Source organism: Pongo pygmaeus, chromosome 19, assembly GCF_028885625.2.
Source record: "Pongo pygmaeus isolate AG05252 chromosome 19, NHGRI_mPonPyg2-v2.0_pri, whole genome shotgun sequence".
NCBI lineage: Eukaryota > Metazoa > Chordata > Mammalia > Primates > Hominidae > Pongo > Pongo pygmaeus.
The window spans coordinates 57207215-57233658 of NC_072392.2; the positions used below are offsets into that span (position 1 = coordinate 57207215).

The 26444-nt window shown below is 37.9% G+C and overlaps 1 protein-coding gene across 18 annotated transcripts in view; it reads left to right on the forward strand.

Annotated features, from left to right (window-relative positions):
- BCAS3 (BCAS3 microtubule associated cell migration factor) overlaps window positions 1–26444 on the forward strand; it is a 703320-nt gene that overhangs the window by 66027 nt on the left and 610849 nt on the right. For all 18 annotated transcript variants that reach the window (XM_054457118.2, XM_063655621.1, XM_054457116.2 and 15 more), the window contains exon 6: window positions 4235–4316. In XM_054457118.2, coding sequence (XP_054313093.1) covers window positions 4235–4316 — 82 coding nt within the window. The remainder of the gene's footprint in view (window positions 1–4234; window positions 4317–26444) is intronic.

Genomic DNA, 26444 nt, shown 5'->3' on the forward strand with positions numbered 1-26444 from the left:
ATTAGCCGGACGTGGTGGCATGTGCCTGTAGTCCCAGCTACTTGGGAGGCTGAGGCAGGAGAATGGCGTGAACCCAGGAGGTGGAGCTTGCAGTGAGCCAAGATCACGCCACTGCACTCCAGCCTGGGTGACAGAGCGAGACTCCTTCTCAAAAAAAAAAAAAAAAAAATTAATATTTTCATACAATGGAAATCTATGTAGCAATAGGTATAAAACTACAATTCCATGGAACAACATGAATTAATTTCATAAGCATAGTAATGTGTGGAAGAAGCCATTCCCAAGGGTACATATTGTGGGAACCCATTTACATTAAGATGAACAAGTAGAACTTAAAGTAATAGAAATCAGGATTGTAGTTATGGCCACTCTTGAGGTGGGATTATGACTGAAAAGAGATGTAGCAGGACCTTCTGAGTATCCATAATATTCTGTTTCTTGATGTCTTTTGGTTCAGAGGTGTGCTAACATTTAAAATTCATGTTATACATATACTTAAGATGTATGTATTTTTTCTGTTTGTTACCTTTCGATAAAGTTTGCTAAAAAAAAAAAAATCATTTGTGGACCACAAACATCCATTTAACCAGTATCTATAGGGGAAAGTGGGGTTGTGAATGTGTACTCTTGTCCTAATAATGCAGCATTATAAAGCAGTATTTTTATTGTCTTTTGGTATTTGAATTTTCTATATTATAATTGGTCTATGAAAAGTCATCAGAAGTTTAGAAATAAGTTTGATTCTGAGGGCAAGATAACCTTCATTTGCTTTTAGAATTCTCTAAAAGCACTTCTACAGCTCTCCCAGAACTTGTATAGCCTTTTCTGTGTGTATATTATTGTCTTAGCTGTTGTAATTTCCTTTTGCCTTAGATTGAGTTGTGAGATTCTAAACTTGTACTACCCCCACCCCTTTTTTGGTTTGGTATGTAATTTGCATATTTTCACCATGCGAAAGCTATTTTCTATGGTTGGAAAAGATTTTTTTTCCTACAGTGTGAACAAATCATTCTTTGTTCTCCTTATTGTGCCTCCAAACTGGTACGTCCGGTTTATGCCCCAAACAACAAAAGTCTGTCATCAGAAATTAAAATGCCAGTAAGAACAAAGGCAGAGACCATGAGGAGCTCTTAGAGAGGCTTTCTCCCTGTTCGCTCCTCTCCCCAAGTTATCACAGTTGCCAGGAAGCTGGAATACTGCTTGGACTCTCCTTCCTTGTAGTTCTACTCTTCTATTTATTGCTATTGTTGCTTTAAAAGTGAACTTACAGTTTAGTATACTTCTTTTCAGGATTTAGAAAATCCTTATCTCTGAGATTCCTTGCCATTTTTAATGAGCTCTTTTCTTAAAACCTAAAAAATCACTCTTGACAGCCTTATAAAAAAATCAGTTTTGGCACTTATTTGAAGGCAAAATTATCAGTGGACATAATGTATAAAATTATTATTCAGAAAAATAGCTAAAGCAGAATCTGTAAAGTCTGTGTGTCCTTTCCGAAATGTATGCATCATATCTGTATAAACGTTAACACTGTTTCTGTTCTGAAATGGTACTCTAATGTAGAATTCCCACAGACTATTTGGAGAGTTCTCTCCTCGAGGAAGTTTGACATTTTGTGACTCACATAGGATGGTTTAGAATTATGCTTCTAATTTCAGTAGGTTGTACAATCCTGATTTTAATATATTCAGAAATATCTATAAATGTGACACAATGTTTCCTCTGCTCCCCCCAATCCCCACCCCCGAGTTATAATTAAACACAGATCCCAGGACCATAGAGGTAATGAAGAATGGACAGTGAATGTGGGGATGCATTTTAAAATCAGTCCAAATGTTTTTTTCCTCCCCTCACCCATTGCCTTATGTGTAAGGAAGTATTTAAGATACAAGCTTAGAATAGGGCATTTAGGTTTGTTTTGAAAGCTGTTTTGCTGAAAAGTATTGTATATTCAGGTTTCAAAATGTTTTTTGATGTCAAAATAAGCTCTTGTGTATTAAATACAATGATAGCAAACTTTTATCATATTGTGAGTATGCTAAGACAGATTTGTTTTATTCTTTTTTTTTGAATAATTGAGTACAGCAGCTCATTTAAATATGGTTACACTTCTTTAACATAAAGGTTTTATTTGATAGGACCAAAAGCTAAGTACTAGAACTCTGGCATATGGAAATAATAGTACAGAATGGTGGATTTTGTTTTATAATACTATAATTTATTATAAGTGTAAAGTGAGAAGTATTTTTCATTACTTGAAATATAATTTCAATGTAAGTTCTATGGTATTATTTTAAAATATATTTTTTATTTTATTAATAGAAATAGCATGTGTATTGGGTAACACTTACCTGTTACAATAATTTATTTTTAAAATGTAAATGGCTTGGCAGTGTTTTTATTCTTTTGGCTATTGTTAAAATTTTAAAAGGTAGGTGGAAATAGCCAATAACACATCTGTAATATAATTAGATTACATTAGTGTTACGCCTTTTAGCATATATATGCTTAAAATAAAAAAGACTGTAATTTTTAGATTTCAGAGAATGTATGATACTACATTGCAGGGGAAGTTGAACAAATAACCTTTGAAGACTTTTTCTAAATTTTAAATTTTGTTCTGTAATAATAAAATGTGGACTGTAATGGCCATGGTTTTTATTCTGAAAATTAAAAGTTACAAAGGAATTTGTAGAGTAAAGTTCTTATAGTTTGGAATAATGAGTTTATAGCTTTTATGTGTTTCATTGGTGATAGGTGGTGCTATTGTTGCACAGTTAGTCCTAGCATTCTTCACATCTGCATCCCAAGTGCTACAGAAGGATTTCTTGCTAATAAATAATTTGTAGTAATGACCATAAGCAAAATGAATGTGATAGTTATTTAGGCGTTATCACAACTTAACATTTTAAGAAACAAAAATATTTATAATTTTCAGCTCTTAAATTCAGATAGAAGCTGAAAATCTAAAAAAGTAGTTACTCTAAAAGAGAGCTCTGTAGATTTATAGTAATATTGTAAGATTTATACACTTCTAATTTTATAATGTATACATCTTTGATATTTTAAACTGCTTGTATGGCAGGCAGGTATTTAAAAAAATACCATCAGTATGTTTCCTCTATTGAATTTATATCTTTATTACATTGGTTGTAAGTTCTTTTGTATCTTGAACTGGTTTTATAATGTTTGCCATTTTCTCTGGTATTGCATATTTCATCAAACACTAGGCAATTATGAAAATGGTTTAAGAACTACAGTACCATGTACAGTAATTTAATCTGTCCATCCCCCTTCCCCACCTCCCCCAAAGATAAACTCGTAGTTCTGTCAGTTGAGATGGAAATAGGAAAGCTATTCTGAACTATAATTTAATCTGCTCAGTGCTTCAATCAGCAGTTTGAAAAGCAGTAGTTTTCACACTTGACACATATTACCATACCTCTTTACCTTTTGTTCTTCTTTTAAAAAAATGTTTATCCCCCGAAAAATGTCCTGAACATACCCTTTACCTTTTGAATTAATAGAATGAATGACTCAAAGTGCTTAGATACTCATAATGTTTGAGCTATGTGTATATTTATGTGTATAATAAAAATGATGACTTTTAAAAGTTGTATGTATATATGGAATTTTTTGTTCATAGAATATTGAAATTAGAAGTATCCTGGCAGCTTTTTTTAGCAGCTTTTCCTTTTCATTTTATGATTGTGAAAGAATTTAGGCTTATTGAGGTTACATGATTTACTCAAGGTTAACAGACAATTAGTTGCCTAACCATAAGTATACCTAAGTTATTCACATTTCACCTAAGTGTTCTTTGCAATAGGTATTGCTTTTTCTCATTTACAACATATTTGTTAAAGTTGCTACAATATTTAAGGTGAGATTTTCACAGTAGTATTACAGTTGTTTTGTTCTCAAAGAGAAGGCAGTTGTGCAGGAACTGTACAGATTTCTAATGGTTTAATAAGATAAAAATTATAGACTTCCAGAACAGACCCTTTTTTTCTGTTCATATCAAGTGTGTACTCTTACAGTTTTCTAAAATTACTTGCAGTAATTTAAGATATGAATATACTTAACGTGTATGACCAAAAATAAATGGGTGTGGGTGTATGTATATATATTTCAGACAAAATATTGTTATAAAATTTAGAAGATCTTGTTTTTATATAATACTGTTGTGACCTTCATTTTCCCACTGAAATATTTTCTTTCTTCTCTTATGCAGATCAGTGGCGAAGCACAAGAGCTCTTCTCTGTTCGACATGGCCCAATTCGAGCGGCTAGAATCTTGCCTGCTCCACAGTTTGGTGAGTGTAGTCCTTACGAAAAAAAATCATTCAGAAAAGAGTTTCTCTTTTGTTGGTCTTGGACTACAGGCAGCAAGAATGATAACTAAAGTCTGTTTTCCTCCAAGTGTCCATTCCCCTTCCCCACCTCCCCCAAAGATAAACTTAGTTCTGTCAGTTGAGATGGAAATAGGTAATCTTAACCAATTCAATATGGCCATTCACTTTCTGCTGTGGTTTTGATTTATCTTCATCCTCTTTGATCTCGATTTAGCCTCTGCCTTTGCTGGCTCTTTCTTGAAGCCCTTTTCTCTCTTGGTTTTCATGGCATCCTTCTTCCTAGATCCCTTCCTGGCTGACTGTGCCGTCTTTGTTATGTTTCTGGCTTAGCTTTCTTCTGTGGGTATTCCTCAAGTCTCTGTTGTTCTCATGCCTTTGCCCTCCTTCTCAGTTATACTTATGCTGTGGAGAGCTTGGTTTTCACTTTTATCTGGGTTGTAGATGACTCTGCTGTCTGCATCTACAGCTATGTCAGAAGTGGAGTTTTGGGCTTTTAAGCTTGCAATTCTGCTTTAATAGAGAATACTTCTTAATGTTGTGTTTAAATAATATATATGTTTTATATTTATTTAAAAAATTCAAATATGTGTTTGTATTAAACTTGCTGTTTAGATGGCTAAATAACTCCTGACTCCTTAATACTTTGAGTTTTCCAAAGGTATTATTTTCTCATTACCTTTCCTGTGTTCACTCAAGCATGTTTTTGCATGTGCAGTGAAAACATAATCATAATAATCATGTTTGGATACTTTAAAATCTTCTTAAAAAGAGGATATTAAAATATTTTAATTCTATTATATTTTTAAAAGTTACTGGAAGTGAAAAAAATCTGATAAGACTTCTTGTAGCAGCTAATCCTCTAAATTTGTGAGAATGATGTTTTCGAAAACTTATGACATTGTGATTGTGCGTAAATAATTTAGGGATTAATTTAGCAACTAAATCTGCCTAAATGAAATGAGGAGGGTGGAGGAAACAAGCAACAGTATCTTGCAGTCACGTGTAGATTTTCTCCCTTGCTATTCAACTCTATGGCATATTCTGATTTCAGCTCTTTAGCTGTCTCTCTGTTTCTTTGTCACACGATTGTGCTGTCTCTTGCTCTCTCATGCTCTGTCACTCTCTTGTTCTATTTTTTGTTGCATTTGTACTTTGGTGAAATATTTTGATAATGAAGATTCTAGACCATCCTTTTCTAGAAGGTTTTTGGAATAGCCAGCTTTCTCTTTGGATGGCTGGAATCAAGGAGGACTTTATTACTAAAGGGCTCTGCTGTTTCTTTGTGTGTAATTCACAGACGCAGATTTTTCCCTCTTCATGTTATTTATGAAGTTATTTTGTTTATGCGTATTATCAATGTTCATCTTTTCTCAACTTTTAAGGCAGAAATATGTCAGGAAAATATCTAATTAATATTGCTAATATTTTATTTAGAAGTAGATTTAATTTACTTTCCTCTTTAAAAAAAGATTCCTTCCTTCACTATAATGTATTTATTTAAAAATATATTGTTAGATTTAAAATATAATTTTACATGGGTAAGTTTTCTGTTATGATTTGAACAAATTACTTGTGTAGCTTTTATTGTATTTGATTAATTTTTTAGATTTTTAAAAAAGACTAGTCAAGTGCAGTAGTGAGAAGAGGGGAAAAAGTAGAACAAGGATTTCCATCCATAACTGACTGTAAACAATCAAGAACTCACTACCTTTGGAGCAGCCTTTTAGATTTTTTTTCCCCAAAGTTATACGTACAAATGATCACGTAAAACTTGTAATGGAAAAGAGTAATACCCACTTTTCTCTTTTACCCATTTTGCTTTAATTCGTTATGGTGGAATATGTAGCTTTCTGAAAAAGGATGTGTGGGAGATATTGTCTGTCTTTATTCTTCCTTCACTCTTGATTGATTATTTGACTGGATAACAAATACGCGTTTATAAGAATGTTACTTCAGAATTTCGAAGGCATTGGTGCAACATTATGTTGAAGAGTCTGGCTTTGTTCCCGATGTTCTGAAACTTTGCAGCTTTGTGTCTTGATTCACACATTTTCCTGGACCATTTTAATTTGGAAATGCAAGTCCGGTATTTTGATGAAATGGCTTCAATTTTTGTTGTTGATTTCTTCCATTGAGTTTTCATTGTTCACTCTTTGCATAACTTGTATTATCTGGGTGTTAAATCCCTTGTACTGGTTAATTTTTTAAAATGAATTTCTTTCTTATTCTTTTTTTGAGATAGTTCCAGTGTGGCTTACTATTACTTCTGTTGAACAATTATTTTCTGCTGTTATGTTTTTCTTATCCTATACTTCTCATATCCAATACCCTCCTCCCTTCTTTCTTCTTTCCCTCCCTTTCTTCTTTCTTGGTATACTTTACATATAAATAGGTAGTAAATAGAATCCAATGACATATAAAAGAATTATACATCAGGACAAAGTAAGATTTATTCCAGGAATACAATGTTGGCTAACATTTGAAAATTAATCAATGGGCTGGGCACGGTGGCTCATGCCTGTAATCCCAGCACTTTGGGAGGCCGAGGCAGGTGGATCATGAGGTCAGGAGTTCGAGACCAGAGTGACCAACATAGTGAAACCTCGTCTCTACTAAAAATACAAAAAATTAGCCAAGCATAGTGGCCGGTGCCTGTAATTCCACCTACTCGGGAGGGTGAAGCAGGAGAATTGTTTGAACTTGGGAGGTGGAGGTTGCAGTGAGCCAAGGGAGAGCCATTGCATTCCAGTCAGGGTGACAGTGTGAGACTCCATCTCAAAAAAAAAAAAAAAAAAAAAAAAAGAAAATTAATCCATGTAATTTACTGTATTAGAGTGAAGAAGAAAACGTGTATGATCATCTCAATAGAAGTAGAAGAAAACTTTGCCAAATCTCGGTAGCCATTTATGATTTAAAAAAAAAAGTTTTAGCAAACTAGGAATAGAAAAAAACTTTCTGAATATGATAAAAGTTATCTACTTTAAAAATGTATACCAAGTGTCATACTCAATGTTGATATATTGAATGCTTTCCTGCTGAGTTCAGGATGACTTCTGTCACCACTTCTATTTATTGTAGTTCCTAGCCATTACAATAAGGCAAGAAAAAAATAAAAGACATAAAGATTAGAAAGAAGGATATGAAAGTGTCGTTATTCATCGATAACGTGATTGTGTACATAGAAAATGCAGTAGAACCAACAAATGGTTAGAATTAATCAGTGAATTTAGCAGTGCTGCTGCATAGAAGGTTCTGTAAATCTTTTGTGAACTGAATCCCTTCCTGTGCATTTTTCCAGCATCACATTCTGCCATCCTTACCCTGTCCCCCTCAGTAGTCATCACAACAACATTCCCTTGTGATAGTTGTACTGAATTTCTTTTATTTCCTCAAAAGACGCATCTTCCTGCTTTCAGGTCTACATTTGTTATTTCCTCTTCTAGAATACTCATGTCCTTCTAACCCTTCTTGCTCCTTATCCACTGTCAGTAGTGCATGCTCCCATAGGACTTAATGTTCTTTAATTGTTCATTTGCCTCTTGTTTGCTACATTTGTAGACTGTTTTTATGTATTCAGTGTCTCACAGAGTGCTTTATACAAGGTATTAATAAATATTTGTTGAATGTTGCTGGATTGTATAATACTTTGCAAGTTAAGACGTGGAAGAAAAAGTGAATTCCCTTTTTAAAGCTATTTCTGTAGAAAGTCTGTTCCCTAACTAAAAGTGAGAAACTGAAGGATTTGGATGTCTTCGTATCCCACAGAAGACCATCATTGTATTTAATGGGCATTTACTCATGTCAACACAGCTTATGCATCCCTGCTTCTTCATGGCCACTATCAATAATAATTGATTATTTTCTTAATGAACCTAGATCTGCCTTAGGATTTTTTTCAATACAATATTCCAGAAAGCTATGACTAATTAATTGGTATTATCTCAGATAAAAACTGTTATTAATTATCTTTCAAATCTGTCCTTCCAGAACTTAATTCCAAGTAATAAATTTTTCTTATTCATTACTTTAAGTAACCATTTTGGCTTTTAGTGCCTCACTTTTGTAATAAAATGTATCAGTATGTATATTTTAATATACAAGTAAAAAAGAGACTTTCACTTCCTTTAATATGTTTTTAATTTCTTTCTTTTTTTTCTTTTTCTTTTTCTTTTTTTTTTTGAGATGGAGTTTCACTCTTGTTGCCCAGGCTGGAGTGCAATGGTGCAATCTAGGCTCACCACAACCTCCATCTTCTGGGTTTAAGCGATTCTCCTGCCTCAGCCTCCCGAGTAGCTGGGATTATAGGCATGTGCCACCACACCCGACTAGTTTTTGTAATCTTAGTAGAGACAGGGTTTCTCCATATTTGTCAGGCTGGTCTCGAACTCCTGACCTCAGGTGATCCACCTGCCTTGGCCTTCCAAAGTGCTGGGATTACAGGCATGAGCCACTGCGCCCAGCCTGTTTTTACTTTCTTAAAGTAAGGACCATGTAATTCTAACCACTGAAAATATTGATTATTAAAAAAATCAAGTAATACTGAAATGAGGGAAATGAAAATTTATGTGAGTCTGTGTTAGCAAAGGTAAATCTGACTGCTTCTTCCTTTTCATCCTTCCTCAGATATTGAGCATACTGTACCGAAGGCCCATATTAACAGCATATATTTCCCCTTAACTATTCACACATGCATAACACTAACTTGTATTATTATGTCCCAGGACTGATTCAGTTTGTTTATATGTATTACATGTATTGGCTGAAGGGTGTGTGTGTGTGTGTGGGTGTGTGTGTGTATGTGTGTAAGTGTAATATTTTTCATAACAATATATAGTGAACATTGTTTTATTTCAGAACTTAGGTATTTATTTTATTATTGCTAAAAATTATGTAACATTGTATTGTATGGGCATTTATATTGTTTTTTCCCTATTGGTTATGTTGTTATATACTTCCATATATCTACATTTAAAAAAGTATACAAGGAATTTTTTTTTAAGGGTAACTCCTAATGGGGAATTGCTCAAAGGATCTGTGTATTTCATTTTTTTTTTTTTTTTTGAGACAGAGTCTCAGTCTGTCGTCCAGGCTGGAGTGCAGTGGCGTGATCTCGGCTCACTGCAAGCTCCGTCTCCTGGGTTCACGCCATTCTCCTGCCTCAGCCTCCCGAGTAGCTGAGACTACAGGCGCCTGCCACCACGCCTGCCTAATTTTTTGTATTTTTAGTAGAGACGGTGTTTCACCATGTTAGCCAGGATGGTCTCGATCTCCTGACTGTGTGATCCGCCCGCCTCGGCCTTGTGTATTTCAATTTTGATGCATGCTGTAAAATTTCCTCTTAGAGAGAGTCTACCAACATTTATACATGAGAATCCCATTTCTCCTTATTCTGTCCTATACTGGCTATTATGAATCTTTTCAATCTTTGCCTGTCTGGATGGCAGAAAATCCTATTCATATGTAACTTAAAATTGTTTATTTTTAGAGACAGTCTCACTTTGTGGCCCAGGCTGGGATGCAGTGGTGTGATCCTAGCTCACTGAAGCCTCAAACTCCTAGGCTCAAGCAATCTTCCCACCACAGCCTCCTGAATAGCTAGGACTATAGGCACACGTCAGCATGCCTGGTTAATTCTTAAATTTTTTGTAGAGATGAGGTCTTGCCATGTTGCCCAGGCTAGTCTTGAACCCCTGGCCTCAAACAATTCTCCCATCTCAGCCTCCCAGTGCTGGGATTATAGATGTGACCCACTGTACCCATATGTAATTTTTTGATCCTTGATTACTAGGGAAGATAGAAAATCCTCATATTTTTGCTACTTATATTCATTAATATCACACTCGTTTATATTCTTTCTCATTGATTTGAGCCCTTTACTAGGTTATTATTAATCTTTAGTTTCATACTAAGAAAATCCTTCTGTATTTTACTATGCCTAACTTTAAATCATGACTTTTCTTGAAAGTTTAATTAAAATTCTATTTTGTTGTTATTTGTCTCTCTTTCTTTCTTTCTTTCTTTCTTTCTTTCTTTCTTTCTTTCTTTCTTTCTTTCCTTTCTTTCTTTCTTTCTTTCTTTCTTTCTTTCTTTCTTCTTTCCTTCCTTCCTTCCTTCCTTCCTTCCTTCCTTCCTTCCTTGCGGAGTCTTGCTCCATCATCCAGGCTGGAGTGCAGTGGTTCGACCTCCACTCACTGCAAGCTCCACCTCCCGGGTTCACGCCATTCTCCTGCCTCAACCTCCCGAGTAGCTGGGACTACAGGCGCCTGCCACCACGCCCATCTAATTTTTTGTGTTTTTAGCAGGGATGGGGTTTCACCATGTTAGCCAGGATGGTCTCGATCTCCTGACCTCATGATCTACCTGCCTCGGCCTCCCCTGCCTGCCTCGGCCTCCCAAAGTGCTGGGATTAGAGGCGTGAGCCACCATGCTCTGCCGCGTCTTCTTATTTTATTACATTTTCCACATTGTTGACGGTCAGGAAGTAGTTCTTCCTTGCCAGTCTCTGATTTTCATAGATTTTGGACAAAATTTCTGTTTTATTATGGAGTTTCTCTTTCTATAATCTTAGCTTTTTGGAATGACAGGAACTGTGTTTTTCTAATATTTGCTTTCTATGCAGTGACTTGCATGATAATAATGTGTACCATATGAGGGGTACCCCATAATGAATTTATTCAGTATTTTATAGACAGTCATCTAGAATGCCACTTTGTATAAAGTGTTGTTTATAAATTATCAGTGATAAAATGATGTGTTTTATTTTATTTATTTTATTTTGAGACAGGGTCTGTCTCTCTCTTGCCCACGCTGGAGTGCAGTAGCACAATCATGGCTCACTGCAGCCTTGCCAACTCCTGGGCTCAAGTGATCCTCCTGCCTTGGCGTCCCAAAGTGCTGGGATTACAGTGTGAGCCGCCACACCTGACTTCTTTTTTTTTTTTTTCTTTCTTTCTCTGGGATAGAATTTTGCTCTGTCACCCAAGCTAGAGAACAGTGACACAATCATGGCTCATTGCAGTCTTGACCTCCTGGGCTCAAGTGATCCTCCTGCCTTAACCTCCAAGTAGCTGAGACCACAGGCATGTGCCACCATGCCTGGCTAATTACAGAGTCTTGCTCTGTCGCCCAGGCTGGAGTGCAATGGTGTGGTCGGAGATGGGGTCCCACTGTGATGCATGGGCTGGTCTTGAACCACTGGCCTCAGGTGATCCTCCTGCCTTGGCCTCCCAAAGTACAAGGACTACAGGTGTAAGCCTCCGTGCCTGGCCTGATGTTTTTTTACATTAATAGAGCTTATGACTCATTAGAATTATGTTAATCTTGTGTATATTCTGTTTCCTTCCTGCTCTTGGAGAAAGACAATCATTTTGGCCTTGAATATTTTCTTAGAAATGCAGATGTAAAATTTAAAATACACACACACACACACACACGCACACGCACACGCACACGCACACGCACACGCACACGCACACGCACACACACACACACACACACACACACAGAGTCTGTTCAGCCAAAACACTAGCAAGCCTCTAAAAGTAGGCCAACTGACATTTGTTTATATTCCTCACCAGTCTATTGCAAAGATGAGGAAACAGGCTTATTGACATTTTAAATGGCTGAACTATGAGATTTAGGGCTTCTCTAATGTTTTCTGCTCTAATTACTGTTCAGTTTGCCTTGTGTATTGTGTATTTTTAAAAATAACACCTAGTCTTTATTATTGAGGTCTTACTGCTTGTGATCATTTAGGTTTTTGCAATATTTTGCTAAGCCTGTGATGTGATTCAGGTAAATTGTAACTTGAGAACATATGTTGTATTCATCTTAAATTTCTTTAATGATTTTGGTCAGAGAACAGTGTTTCTAGGGGAGAATGTCTGCTTTAGACTAGGTGCTGCTTTTTCAGTTTGGTGATTTCATGGTTTTAGGTATAAGAAATTGATTTCAGAGGATTCTCAGTTTATACCTAGCTGAACCCTGTTATTAGGGCGTTTTTCTATGAGAGCTATAGAGAGAAATGTACTGAACACAAAAGAGAGGTGAATTAAGCGAACTATATAATGCTTGATAGTTTTCAGATAACATTTTAGGTTGATTGTATACATTATTACCACTTTTCCACTATTCTTCAGGGTGAGTACCATTATCCTAATTCACAGGTGAGGAGACTTAATGCTAAAAGAAATTGACAGTTGGTAAATGGTGAAACTGAAACTTGTAATATCAATTATTATTTGATTATATAGCACATAGTATAAAAAAGAAGAAAGTATTTCAAAACCCTGTTCCCTGAAGATACTCTCTGTTAATCTCTTGTTTTGTATCATTTAAGCCTCTTTATACACACACTCCATGTACCTGATGTGTTTTAAAAATTGGGATTACTATGTAATGTATTTTGTAGCCTTTTATTAATTTAACATTATTAGTTGAGCATTTTCCTGATATTAGATATTCTCCTTTTCAATATGCTTTTCAATAGCCTCATAAATTTTCATCATGTGGATTTATGATTACTTAAGCAACCTTAACATTTGTTTTCATTTTTCTCCTATTTTTTCAATTTTTAATTTTTAAAATTGATACAAATATTTTACATGTTATGCGGTACTTGTGAGTATGTCTTACGTGCATAGAATGGCATAGAATGTGTAATAATCAGGTTAGGGTATTTTAGGTATCCATCACCTGAAGTATTTATCATTTCTATGTGCTGGTAACGTTTCAAGTTCTCTCTTGTAGCTACTTTGAAATATATAATGCATTGTTGCTAACTATAGTCATCCTACTCTGCTATTGGATATTGAGGCTTACTTGTTCTAACTTAGCGGCCTCAACCTTTTTGACATCAGGGACCTGTTTTGTGGAAGCCAGTTTTTCCATGGATGGGGGGCATGGTGGGGGATTATTTCAGGATGAAACTGTTCCACCTCAGATCATCAGGCATTAGTTAGATTCTCATAAGGAGTGCACAACCTAGATCCCCTACATGCAGAGTTCATAATGGGGTTGGTGCTCCTGTGAGAATCTAATGCCACCGCTTACCTGACAGGAGGTGGAGCACAGACAGTAATGCTTGCTCTCCTAATGCTCACCCACAGGCCATGAACTGGTACCAGTCTGCCACCCAGGAGTTGGGGACCCCTGTTCTAACTGTGTGTTTGTACCCATTAACCAACCTCTCTTTATCTATCCTCCTTCCATCCATACATTCTTCCCAGGCTCTGGTATGTATCATCCTATTCTCTATCTCCATGAGATCAGTTTCTTTAGCTTCCACATATGAGTGAGAACGTGTGACATCTGAATTTCTGTGCCTGGCTTATTTGACTTAACATAATTACCTTCAGTTCCATCCCTGTGCTGCAGTGACATGATTTTATTATTTTTTATGGCCACATAATATTTCATTCTGTATATATACCACATTTTCTTTATTTATTCATCCATCGATGGGCACTTAGGTTGATTCCATATCTTTGCTGCTGTAAATAGTGCTGTGATAAACATGTGAGTGCAGGTTATACAGATTTCTTTTCCTTTGGGTAAATACCAAGTAATGGGATTGCTGGATCATATGGTAGTTCTATTTTTAATTTTTTGATGAACCTCCATATTGTTTTCCACAGTGGTTATGTCGGTTTATATTCCCACCAACAGCATGTAAGAGTTCCCTTCTTGGCCAGGCGCGGTGGCTCATGCCTGTAATCCCAGCACTTTGGGAGGCTGAGGCGGGCAGATCATGAGGTCAAGAGATCAAGACCATCCTGGACAACATGGTGTAACCCTGTTTCTACTAAAAATACAAAAATTAGCTGGGTGTGTTGGTGCGTGCCTGTAGTCCCAGCTACTCGGGAGGCTGAGGCAGCAGAATCCCTTGAACCCAGGAGGTGGAGGTTGTAAAGAGCCGAGATCGCACCACTGCACTCCAGCTTAGTGACAGAGTGAGACTCTGTCTCAAAAAAAAAAAAAGGAGTTCCCTTCTAAATACAAAAATTAGCTGGGCATGGTGGAACATGCCTATAATCCCAGCTATTCAGGAGGCTGAGGCAGGATAATCACTTGAACCTGGGAGGCAGAGGTTGCAGTGAGCTGAGATTGTGCCACTGCACTACATCCTAGGCAATAGAGCTAGACTCCATTACACACACACACACACACACACACACACACACGCACACACACACACACACACACACACACAAAAGCTGAGCTCAGTGGCTCATGCCTGTAATCCCAGCACTTTGGGAGGCTGAGGCGGGTGGATCACGAGGTCAGAAGTTCAAGACCAGACTGGCCAATATGGTGAAACCTCGTCTCTACTAAAAACACAAAAATTTTCCGGCGTGGTGGTGGGCGCTTGTAATCCCAGCTACTTGGGGGGCTGAGGCAGGAGAATCGCTTGAACCTGGGAGGCAGAGGTTGCAGTGAGCTGAGATCACACCACTGCATTCCAGCCTGGGTGACAGAGCAAGACTCTGTCTCAAAAAAAAAAAAAAAAAAAATAATAATAATAAATAAATAAATAAATAAATAAATAAATAAATAAATAAAAGAGTTTCTCTGCAGCCTTGCCAGCGTGTGTGTGTGTGTGTGTGTGTGTTTTAATGATAGCCATTCTAACTGGGGTAAGATGATATCTCATTGTGGTTTTTTTTCTTGTATTTCCATGATGCTTAGTAATTTTGAGCATTTTTCCTGTATATGTATTGGCCATTAGTATGTCTTCTTTTGATAAAAGTCTATGTTGTTACCCCACATTTTAATGAGATTTTAAAAAATTGTTGAATTGTTTGAGTTCTTTGTATACTCTGGATATTAGTTCCTTATTGGATGAATAGTTTGCAAATATTTTCTTTCATTAAGCAAGTTGTCTGTTCACTCTGTTAATTGTTTCCTTTGCTGTATGGAAGCCTTTTAGTTTAGTATAGTCCTATATGTATATTTTTGTTATAGTTGTCTGTGCTTTTGAGGTCTTAGTCATGAAGGTTTTGCCTAGACCTATGTCTTGAAGTGTTTTCCATACCTATATATTTAGTAGTCTTACTGTTTTAGGTCTTAAATTTATGTCTTTAATCCATCTTGAGTTGATTTTTGTATATGGGGAGAGATAGGTGTTCAGTTTCATTTTATGCATATGGATATTGAATTTCCCCAGCACCATTTATTGAAGGTCTTTTCCCTTGTGTATATTCTTGGAGTCTTTATCAGATATCAGTTGGTTATGAATACATGGATATATTTCTAGACTCTCTATTCTGTTCCATTGGTCTATGTGTCTGTTTTTATACCAATATCATGCTATTCTGGTTACTATAGCCTTGTAATATATTTTAAAGTCAGATAGTGTGATGGCTTCACCTTTTCTTTTGACTCAGTATTGCTTTGACTATTTGGGCTCTTTTTTGATTCTATACACATTTGAGAATTGTTTTTTCTAATTATGTAAAAAATGACATTGGTATTTTGAGGTTTATTGATTTTGTTTATCTTTTTGAAGAACCAACTTTTTGTTTCATTGATACTTTGTATTGTTTTTTGAGTCTCTATTTTATTTAGTTTGCCCTATTCTTTATTTTTTCTTTTATTCTGCTAATTTTGAGTTTGGTTTGTTCTTGGCTCACTGCAGCCTCCGCCTTCCGGTTCAAATGGTTCTTCTGCCTCAGCCTCCCAAGTAGCTGGGATTACAGGCTCCCACCACCACTCCTGGCTAATTTTTGTATTTTTTTTTGGTAGAGACGGAGTTTTGTCATGTTGGCCAGGCTGGTATCAAACTCCTGACCTCAGGTAATTCACCTGCCTTGGCTTCCCAAAGTGCTGGGGTTACAGGCTTGAGCCACCGCACCTGGCCGCTTTTCTAGTTTCTTGAGGTGTGTCATTAGGTTGCTTATTTGAAAGTTTTCTACTTTTTTGATGTGTTTATTGCTATAAACTTCTTTTTTAGCACTGCTTTAGTTGTATCCCAGATGGTTTTGGTATGATGTGTTTCCATTTTAATTTGTTTCAAGAAATATTTTGATTTCTCTCATAATTTCTTCATTGACCCAGTGGTTGTTCAGGAGTATCCTATGTAATTTCCATGTATCTGTATAGTTTACAAAATTCATCTTGATGTTGATACCTAGTTTTATTCCACTGTAGTCTGAGAAGATTTTTTTTTTTGACACAGAGTCTCCCTCTTTTGCCTGGAGTGCAGTGGCACGATCTCGACTCACTGCAACCTCTGCCTCCCGGGTTCAATCAATTCTCCTGCCTTAGCCTCCTGAGTAGCTGGGACTACAGGCACATGCCACCACACCCAGCTAATTTTTGTATTTTTAGTAGAGATGGGGTTTTGCCATGTTGGCCAGGCTGGAAGATTTCAGTTTCTAAAAATTTATTGAAACTTATTTTGTGGCCTAATGTGTAGTCTGTCATGGAGAATGTTCTATGTGTTGATAAGAATATATAACCAGCCTGGCAACATAGCAAGTCCCCATCTCTGTAAAGAAAATTCGCAGAATGTATATTCTGTAGTTGTTGGATAGAATGTTCTATACGTGCCTGTTAGGTCTGTTGGGTCTGAAGTCCAGTTTAAATCCAATGTTTCATTGTTGATTTTCTGTCTGAATGATCTGTTTAATGCTGAGAGTGGGGAGTTGAAGCCCCCTACTATTACTGTATTTCAGTTTATCTCTCCCTTTAGATCTACTAATATTCACTTTATGAATCTGGATGCTCCAGTGTTGGGTGCGTATATATTTAGAATTGTTACATTCTCTTGCTGGATTGACTCCTTTATCATTACATAGTGACTTTTTTTTTTTTTTACTGTTTTTGTTTTGTTTCATTTTGTTTATTTTTAGAGATAAGGTCGCACTGTGTCACCTGGGCTGAAGTGCAGAGCTGTGATTGTAGCTCACTGCCGCCTTGAACTCCTAAGCTGAAGCAGTCCTTCCACCACAGCCTCCTGAGTAACTGGGAGTACAGGTGTGCACCACCATGCCTGGCTAATTTTTAAAAAATACTGTAGAGATGAGGGTTTCTCTTTGTTGCCCAAGCTGGTCTTGGACTCCTGACTTAAAGTGGTTCTCCCACCTTAGCCTCCCAAAACACTGGGATTACAGGTGTGGCCACCATGCCCAGCCAAAATCTGTTTTATCTGATATCAGTATAGCTAGTCTTGCTCACATTTAGTTTCTATTTGGATGGAGTATCTTTTTTCCATCCCTTTACTTTGAGCCTATGTATATCTGTAGGCAAAATGCATTTCTTGTAGCCATCATAGTTGGATCATGTTTCTTTTATACATTCAGCCAGTCCCTGTCTTTTAAGCAGATAATTTAATCAATTTACATTTAAGGTTATTATTGATATGTGAGATTTTGTTACTGTCATATAATTTGTTTTCTGTTTGTTTTGTATATTCTTTTTTCCTTTCTATTCCTTATTTGTATGTTTGGTTTACCAGTGAGTTTTATATTTTTGTGCGTTTTCATGATAGGGTATATGTTATTCTTTTGCTTTCATGTTTAGGACTCCTTTGAGCATCTCTTGTAGGCCTAGTCTAGTGGTGATGAATTCCCCCAGCTTTTGCTTATCTTGGAAAGACTTTATTTCTCCTTCATTCATGAAGGATAATTTTGCTGGATATAGTATCCTTGGGTAACAGGTTTTTTTGTTTGTTTGTTTGTTTGTTTTTTAATTTTAACACTTGCAATATGTCATTCAATTCTCTCCAGGCCTGTAGCTTTCTGCTGAGAAATCCACTGTTGGCTTGATGGGAGCTCCTTTATAGGTGACTAAATGCTTTCCCTTGCTACCCTTAATATTTTCTCTTTTGCTTGGCTATAGTTTGACTATAAAGTGCCATGGAGGAAGACCTTTTTGCATTATATTTGGGGATTTTTGGACCTCTTATTTGTGAAAGTCTAGGTCTTTCTCTTGCTAGACTTGGGAAGTTTTCATCTAACATTTTGTTAAATAGGTTTTCTAACCCTTTCATTCTATCTTCATCCTTATGGATACCAGCATTTCAAATATTTGGTCACTTTTTGTTGTCCCAAATGCCACAAAGGCTTTGCTCATTCTTTTTCATCCTTTTTTCTTTACTTTTGCCTGACTGGATTATTTCAAAAGAACTGTCTTCAAGTTCTGAGATTCTTCCTTCTTCTTAATCTTATCTATTGTTACTTTTGAATATATTTTGCATTTTATTCATATAATTCTTCTGTTCTAGAATTTCTGTTTTGTTCTTTTTAAAAATACTTATCTCTTTTGTAAATGTCTCAGTTATATCCTGAATTGTTTTTCTGATTTTTCTGTATTGTTTTTCATAACTCTGTTGTATCTCATTGAGCTTCTTTAAAATCAGTATTTTGAATTGTTTCCCTGGGATTTTATGAATTTTTTTATTATTATACTTTAAGTTCTAGGGTACATGTGCACAAAGTGCAGGTTTGTTGCATATGTATACATGTGCCGTGTTGGTTTGCTGCACTCATTAACTCGTCATTTACATTAGATATTTCTCCTAATGCTATCCCTCCCACATGCCCCCACTCCATGACAGGCCCCGGTGTATGATGTTCCCCACCCTGTGTCCAAGTGTTCTCATTGTTCAATTCCCCCCTATGAGTGAGAATATGTGGTGTTTGGTTTTCTGTCCTTGGAATAGTTTGCTCAGAATGATGGTTTCCAGCTTCATCCATGTCCCTACAAAGGACATGAACTCATCATTTTTATGGCTGCATACTATTCCATGGTGTATATGTGCCACATTTTCTTAATCCAGTCTATCATTGATGGACATTTGGGTTGGTTCCATGTATTTGCTCTTGTGAATAGTGCTGCAATAAACATACATGTGCATGTGTCTTTATAGCAGCATGATTTATAGTCCTTTGGGTATATACCCAGTAATGGGATGGCTGGGTCAAATGGTATTTCTAGTTCTAGATCCTTGAGGAATCGCCACACTGTCTTCCATAATGGTTGAACCAGTTTGCACTCCCACCAACAGTGTAAAAGTCTTCCTATTTCTCCACATCCTCTCCAGCACCTGTTGTTTCCTGACTTTTTAATGATTGCCATTCTAACTGGTGTGAGATGGTATCTCATTGCGGTTTTGATTTGCATTTCTCTGATGGCCAGTGATGATGAGCATTTCTTCATGTGTCTGTTGGCTGCATAAATGTCTTCTTTTGAGAAGGATCTGTTCATATACTGTGCCCACTTTTGGATGGGGTTGTTTGATTTTTTCTTGTAAACTTGTTTAAGTTCTTTGTAGATTCTAGATATTAGCCCTTTGTCGGATGGGTAGATTGCAAAAATTTTCTCCCATTCTGTAGGTTGCCTGTTCACTCTGATGGTAGTTTCTTTTGCTGTGCATAAGCTCTTTAGTTTAATTAGGTCCCATTAGTCAATTTTGGCTTTTATTGCGATTGCTTTTGGTGTTTTAGTCATGAAGTCTTTCCCTACGACTATGTCCTGAATGGTATTGCCTAGGTTTTCTTCTACGGTTTTTATGGTTTTAGGTCTAACATTTAAGTCCGTAATCCATCTTGAATTAATTTTTGTATAAAGTGTAAGGAAGGGATCCAGTTTCAGCTTTCTACATATGGCTAGCCAGTTTTCCCAGCACCATTTATTAAATAGGGAATCCTTTCCCCATTTCTTGTTTTTGTCAGGTTTGTCAAAGATTAGATGGTTGTAGATGTGTGTTGTTATTCTGAGGCCTCTGTTCTGTTCCATTGGTCTATATCTCTGTTTTGGTACCAGTACTATGCTGTTTTGATTACTGTAGCCTTGTAGTATAGTTTGAAGTCAGGTAGTGTGATGCCTCCAGCTTTGTTCTTTTGGCTTAGGATTGTCTTGGCAATGAGGGCTCTTTTTGATTCCATATGAACTTTACAGTAGTTTTTTCCAATTCTGTGAAGAAAGTCATTGGTAGCTTGATGGGGATGGCATTGAATCTGTAAATTACCTTGGTTGGTATGGCCATTTTCACGATATTGATTCTTCCTATCCATGAGCATGGAATGTTCTTCCATTTGTTTGTGTCCTCTTTTATTTCATTGAGCAGTGGTTTGTAGTTCTCCTTGAAGAGGTCCTTCACATCCCTTGTAAGTTGGATTGCTAGGTATTTTATTCTCTTTGTAGCAATTGTGAATGGGAGTTCACTCATGATTTGGCTCTCTGTTTGTCTGTTATTGGTGTATAAGAATGCTTGTGATTTTTGCACATTGATTTTGTATCCTGAGACTTTGCTGAAGTTGCTTATCAGCTTAAGGAGATTTTGGGCTGAGACAATGGGGTTTTCTAAATATGCAATCATGTCATCTGCAAACAGGGACAATTTGACTTCCTCTTTTCCTAATTGAATACCCTTTATTTCTTTCTCTTGCCTGATTGCCCAGGTCAGAACTTCCAACACTATGTTGAATAGGAGTGTTGAGAGAGGGCATCGCTGTCTTGTGCCAGTTTTCAAAGGGAATGCTTCCAGTTTTTACCCATTCAGTATGATACTGGCTGTGGGTTTGTCTTAAATAGCTGTTATTATTTTGAGATATGTTCCATCAATACCTAGTTTATTGAGAGTTTTTAGCAGGAAGGGCTGTTGAATTTTGTCAAAGGCCTTTTCTGCCTCTATTGAGATAATCATGTGGTTTTTGTCTTTGGTTCTGTTTATGTGATGGATTATGTTTACTGATTTGCGTGTGTTGAACGGGCCTTGCATCCCAGGGATGAAGCCAACTTGATCTTGATGGATAAGCTTTTTGATGTGCTGCTGGATTCAGTTTGCCAGTATTTTATTGAGGATTTTCGCATCAATGTTCATCAAGGATATTGGTCTAAACTTCTCTTTTTTTTGTTGTGTCTCTGCCAGGCTTTGGTATCAGGATGATGCTGGCCTCATAAAATGAGTTAGGGAGGGTTCCCTCTTTTTCTATTGATTGGAATAGTTTCAGAAGGAATGGTACCAGCTCCTCTTTGTACCTCTGGTAGAATTTGGCTGTGAAGCCATCTGGTCCTGGACTTTTTTTGGTTGATAGGCTATTAATTATTGCCTCAATTTCAGAGCCTGTTATTGGTCTATTCAGAGATTCAACTTCTTCCTGGTTTAGTGTTGGGAGGGTGTATGTATCCAGGAATTTATCTATTTTTTTCTAGATTTTCTAGTTTATTTGCATAGAGGTGTTTATAGTATTCTCTGATGGTAGTTTGTATTTCTGTGGGATTGGTGGTGATATCCCCTTTATCATTTTTTATTGCATCTATTTGATTCTTCTCTCTTTTTTTCTTTATTAGTCTTGTTAGTGGTCTATCAATTTTGTTGATCTTTTCAAAAAACCAGATCCTGGATTCATTGATTTTTTTTTTTTGAACTCTTTTTGTGTCTCTATCTCCTTCAATTCTGCTCTGATATTAGTTATTTCTTGCCTTCTGCTAGCTTTTGAATTTGTTTGCTCTTGCTTCTCTAGTTCTTTTAATTATGATGTTAGGGTGTCAATTTTAGATCTTTCTTGCTTTCTCTTCTGGGCATTTAGTGCTATAAATTTCCCGCTACACACTGCTTTAAATGTGTCCCAGAGATTCTTGTACGTTGTGTCTTTGTTCTCATTAGTTTCAAAGAAGATCTTTATGTCTGCCTTCATTTAGTTATTTACCCAGTAGTCATTCAGGAGCAGGTTGTTCAGTTTCCATGTAGTTGTGCGGTTTTGAGTGAGTTTTTTAATCCTGAGTTCTAATTGGATTGTACTGTGGTCTGAGATACAGTTTGTTGTGATTTCTGTTCTTTTATATTTGCTGAGGAGTGATTTACTTCCAATTATGTGGTCAGTTTTGGAATAAGTGCAATGTGGTGCTGAGAACAATGTATATTCTGTTGATTTGGGGTGGAGAGTTCTATAGATGTCTATTAGGTCTGCTTGGTGCAGAGCTGAGTTCAAGTACTGGATATCCTTGTTAACCTTCTGTCTCATTGATCTGTCTAATATTGACAGCAGGGTGTTAAAGTCTCCCATTATTATTGTGTGGGAGTCTAAGTCTCTTTGTAGGTCTCTAAGGACTTGCTTTATGAATCTGAGCACTCCTGTATTGGGTGCATATATATTTAGAATAGTTAGCTCTTCTTGTTGAATTGATCCCTTTACCATTATGTAATGGCCTTCTTTGTCTCTTTTGATTTGTTGGTTTAAAGTCTGTTTTATCAGAGACTAGGATTGCAACCCCTGCTTTTTTTTGTTTTCCATTTGCTTGGCAGATCTTCCTCCATCCCTTTATTTTGAGTCTATATGTGTCTCTGCATGTGAGCTGGGTCTCCTGAATACAGCACACTGATAGGTCTTGACTCTTTATCCACTTTGCCAGTATGTGTCTTTTAATTGGGGCATTTAGTCCATTTACATTTAAGGTTAATATTGTTATGTGTGAATTTGATCCTGTCATTATGATGTTAGCTAGTTATTTTGCCCATTAGTTGATGCCATTTCTTCCTAGCATTGACGGTCTTTACAATTTGGCATGTTTTTGCAGTGGCTGGTACCGGTTGTTCCTTTCCATCTTTAGTGCTTCCTTCAGGAGCTCTTGTAAGGCAGGCCTAGTGGTGACAAAATCTCTCAGCATTTGCTTGTCTGTAAAGGATTTTATTTCTCCTTCACTTATGAAGCTTAGTTTGTCTGGATAAGAAATTCTGGGTTGAAAATTCTTTTCTTTAAGAATGTTGAATATTGGCCCCCACTCTCTTCTGGCTTGTAGAGTTTCTGCAGAGAGATCAGCTGTTAGTCTGATGGGCTTCCCTTTGTGGGTAACTCGACCTTTCTCTCTGGCTGCCCTTAACATTTTTTCTTTCATTTCATCCTTGATGAATCTGACAATTATGTGTCTTGGGGTTGCTCTTCTTGAGGAGTATCTTTGTGGTGTTCTCTGTATTTCCTGAATTTGAATGTTGGCCTGCCTTGCTATGTTGGGGGAGTTCTCCTGGATAATATCCTGAAGAGTGTTTTCCAGCTTGGTTCCATTCTCTCGTCACTTTCAGATACACCAATCAAACGTAGATTTGGTCTTTTCACATAGTCCTATATTTCTTGGAGGCTTTGTTCGTTTCTTTTTACTCTTTTTTCTCTAAACATCTCACTTCATTTCATTAATTTGATCTTCAGTCACTGATTCCCTTTCTTCCACTAGATTGAATCGGCTACTGAAGCATGTGCATGTGTCACATAGTTCTCACGCCATGGTTTTCAGCTCCATCAGGTCATTTAAGGTCTTCTCTACACTGTTTATTCTAGTTAGCCATTTGTCTAATCTTTTTTCAAGGTTTTTAGCTTCCTTGCGATGGGTTCGAACATCCTCCTTTAGCTTGGAGAAGTTTGTTATTACCGACTTTCTGAAGCCTGCTTATGTCAACTCATCAAAGTCATTCTCTGTCCTGCTTTGTTCCGTTGCTGGCGAGGAGCTGTGATCCTTTGGTGGAGAAGAGGCGCTCTGGTTTTTAGAATTTTCAGCTTTTCTGCTCTGGTTTCTCCCCATCTTTGTGGTTTTATCTTCCTTTGATGGTCTTTGATGATGGTGACCTACAGATGGGGTTTAGTGTGGATGTCCTTTTTATTGATATTGATGCTATTTCTTCTGTTGGCTAGTTTTCCTTCTAACAGTCAGGTCCCTCAGCTGCAGGTCTGTTGGAGTTTGCTGGAGGTCCACTCCAGACCCTCTTTGCCTGGGTATCACCTGCAGCGGCTGCAGAACAGCAAATATTGGTGCCTGATCCTTCCTCTGAAAGCTTTGTCTCAGAGGGGCACCTGGCTGTATGAGGTGTCAGTCGGCCCCTACTGGGAGGTGTCTCCAAGTTAGGCTACACAGGGGTCAGGGGCCCGCTTGAGGAGGCAGTCTGTCTTTTCTTAGAGCTCAAACACCATGCTGTGAGAACCACTGCTCTCTTGAGAGCTGTTGGGCAGGGATGTTTAAGTCTGCAGAAGTTTCTGCTGCCTTTTGTTCAGCTATGCCCTGCCCCCAGAGGTGGAGTCTACAGAGGCAGGCGGGCCTTGTTGAGCTGCGGTGGGCTCTACCCAGTTTGAGCTTCCTGGCTGCTTTGTTCACCTACTCTAGCCTCAGCAATGGCGGATGCCCCCCCCACCCCCAGCCAGGCTTGCTGCCTTGCAGTTTGATCTTGGACTGCTGCGCTGGCAGTGGGTGAGGCTCCATGGGTGTGGGACCCGCGGAGCCAGGCACGGGATATAACCTCCTGGTGTGCCGTTTGCTAAGACTGTTGGAAAAGCGCAGTATTTAGGTGGCAGTGTCCTGATTTTCCCAGTGCAGTCTGTCACAGCTTCACTTGGCTAGGAAAAATCCCCCGACCCTTTGCACTTCTGGGGTGAGGCAATGCCCTACCCTGCTTTGGCTCGCCCTCCGTGAGCTGCACCCACTGTCCGACCAGTCCCAATGAGATGAACCAGGTACCTCAGTTGGAAATGCAGAAATCACCAATCTTCTGTGTCGATCACACTGGGAGCTGCAGACTGGAGCTGTTCCTATTTGGCCATCTTGGAACCCAGAAGTCCTTTTTTTTTTTTTTTGAGTTGGAGTCTTGCTCTGTCACCCAGGCTGGAGTGCAGTGGTGTGATCTCGACTCACTGCAACCTCTGCCTCCTGTATTCAAGCCATTCTCCTGCCTCAGCCTCCCAGGAAGCTGGGACTACAGGCATATACCACCACTCCCGGCTAATTTTTTTGTATTTTTATTAGAAATGGGGTTTCACCATGCTGGCCAGGCTGGTGTCGAACTCCTTACCTCAAGTGATCCACCCTCTTCAGCCTCCCAAAGTGCTGGGATTACAGATGTGAGCCACTGTGCCCAGCCATGAATCTTTTTTTATTGGACTCTGTTGCTGGAAAATTATTGTTTTCCTTTGGAGGTTTCTTATTTCCTTGCTTTTTCATGTGTCCAGTGTCTTTACATTGATACCTGTGCATCTGGTTAAATGGTCGAGTTGCTTCTTCCAATTTATTTATTTATTTGTTTACGTTTTTTAGAGATGGGTTTCACTCTGTTGCTCAGGCTGGAGTTCAGTGGCATGATCATGGCTCACTGCAGCTTTGACCTTCTGGGCTCAAGGGATCCTCCTACCTCAGCCTTCCGAGTAGCTGGAATGACAGGCATGTGCCACAGTGCCTGGCTAATTTTAAATTTTTTGTAAGGACAGGATCTCACTATGTTGCCCAGCCTGGTCTCAAATTACTGACCTCAAGCAATCCTGCCTCAGCCTTCCAAAGTGCTGAGATGAGAGGTGTGAGACACCATGCCCATCTTCTGTGGGTAGGATACTTTGACTTTGATTTTAGGTGTATATATTAGTGTGAGCACTGTATGATTTCTTTGGTTGTAAACAATATGAGTGGTATCTGTGATTTCCTTGGTAGCTGTGATGGTTAATACTGAGTGTCAACTTGATTGGATTGAAGGATGTGAAGTATTGATCAAGGGTGTGTCTGGGAGAGTGTTGCCAAAGGAGATTAACATTTGAGTCAGTGGGCTGGGAAAGGCAGACCCACCCTTAATCTGGATGGACACCATCTAATTAGCTGCTAGCATAGCTAGAATATAAAGCAGGCAGAAATACATGAAAAGGCTAGACTGGCCTAGCCTCCCAGCCTATATCATTTTCCCATGCTGGATGCTTCCTGCTGTCAAACATTGGATTCCAAGTTCTTCAGTTTTGGGACTCAGACTGGCTCTCCTTTCTTCTCACCTTGCAGACGGCCTATTGTGGGACCTTGTGATCCTGTGAGTTAACACTTAGTAAACTCCCCTTTTTTATATATCTATCTATCTCCTATTCTGTCCGTCTAGAGAACCCTGACTAATATAGTAGCTTTGAGTGCAGTTATTAGTGGAGGCTGTGGTGAAATTTTGCTGGGCAATAGGACACCAAGTGGGTCATTCTTTGTGTTCCAGTGGTGGCAGTGATAGGCTGATTGTGCTTGTCTTTCTGCTCCAGGACGGCTTGCACTGGCACCAGTGTCAGCAGGCCTAGGTGGTCTGATTCTTGGGCCTCCAGATAGCTTGTTTAGCAGTGGTGGGCCAGGCATGTGGGCAGCTTCTCA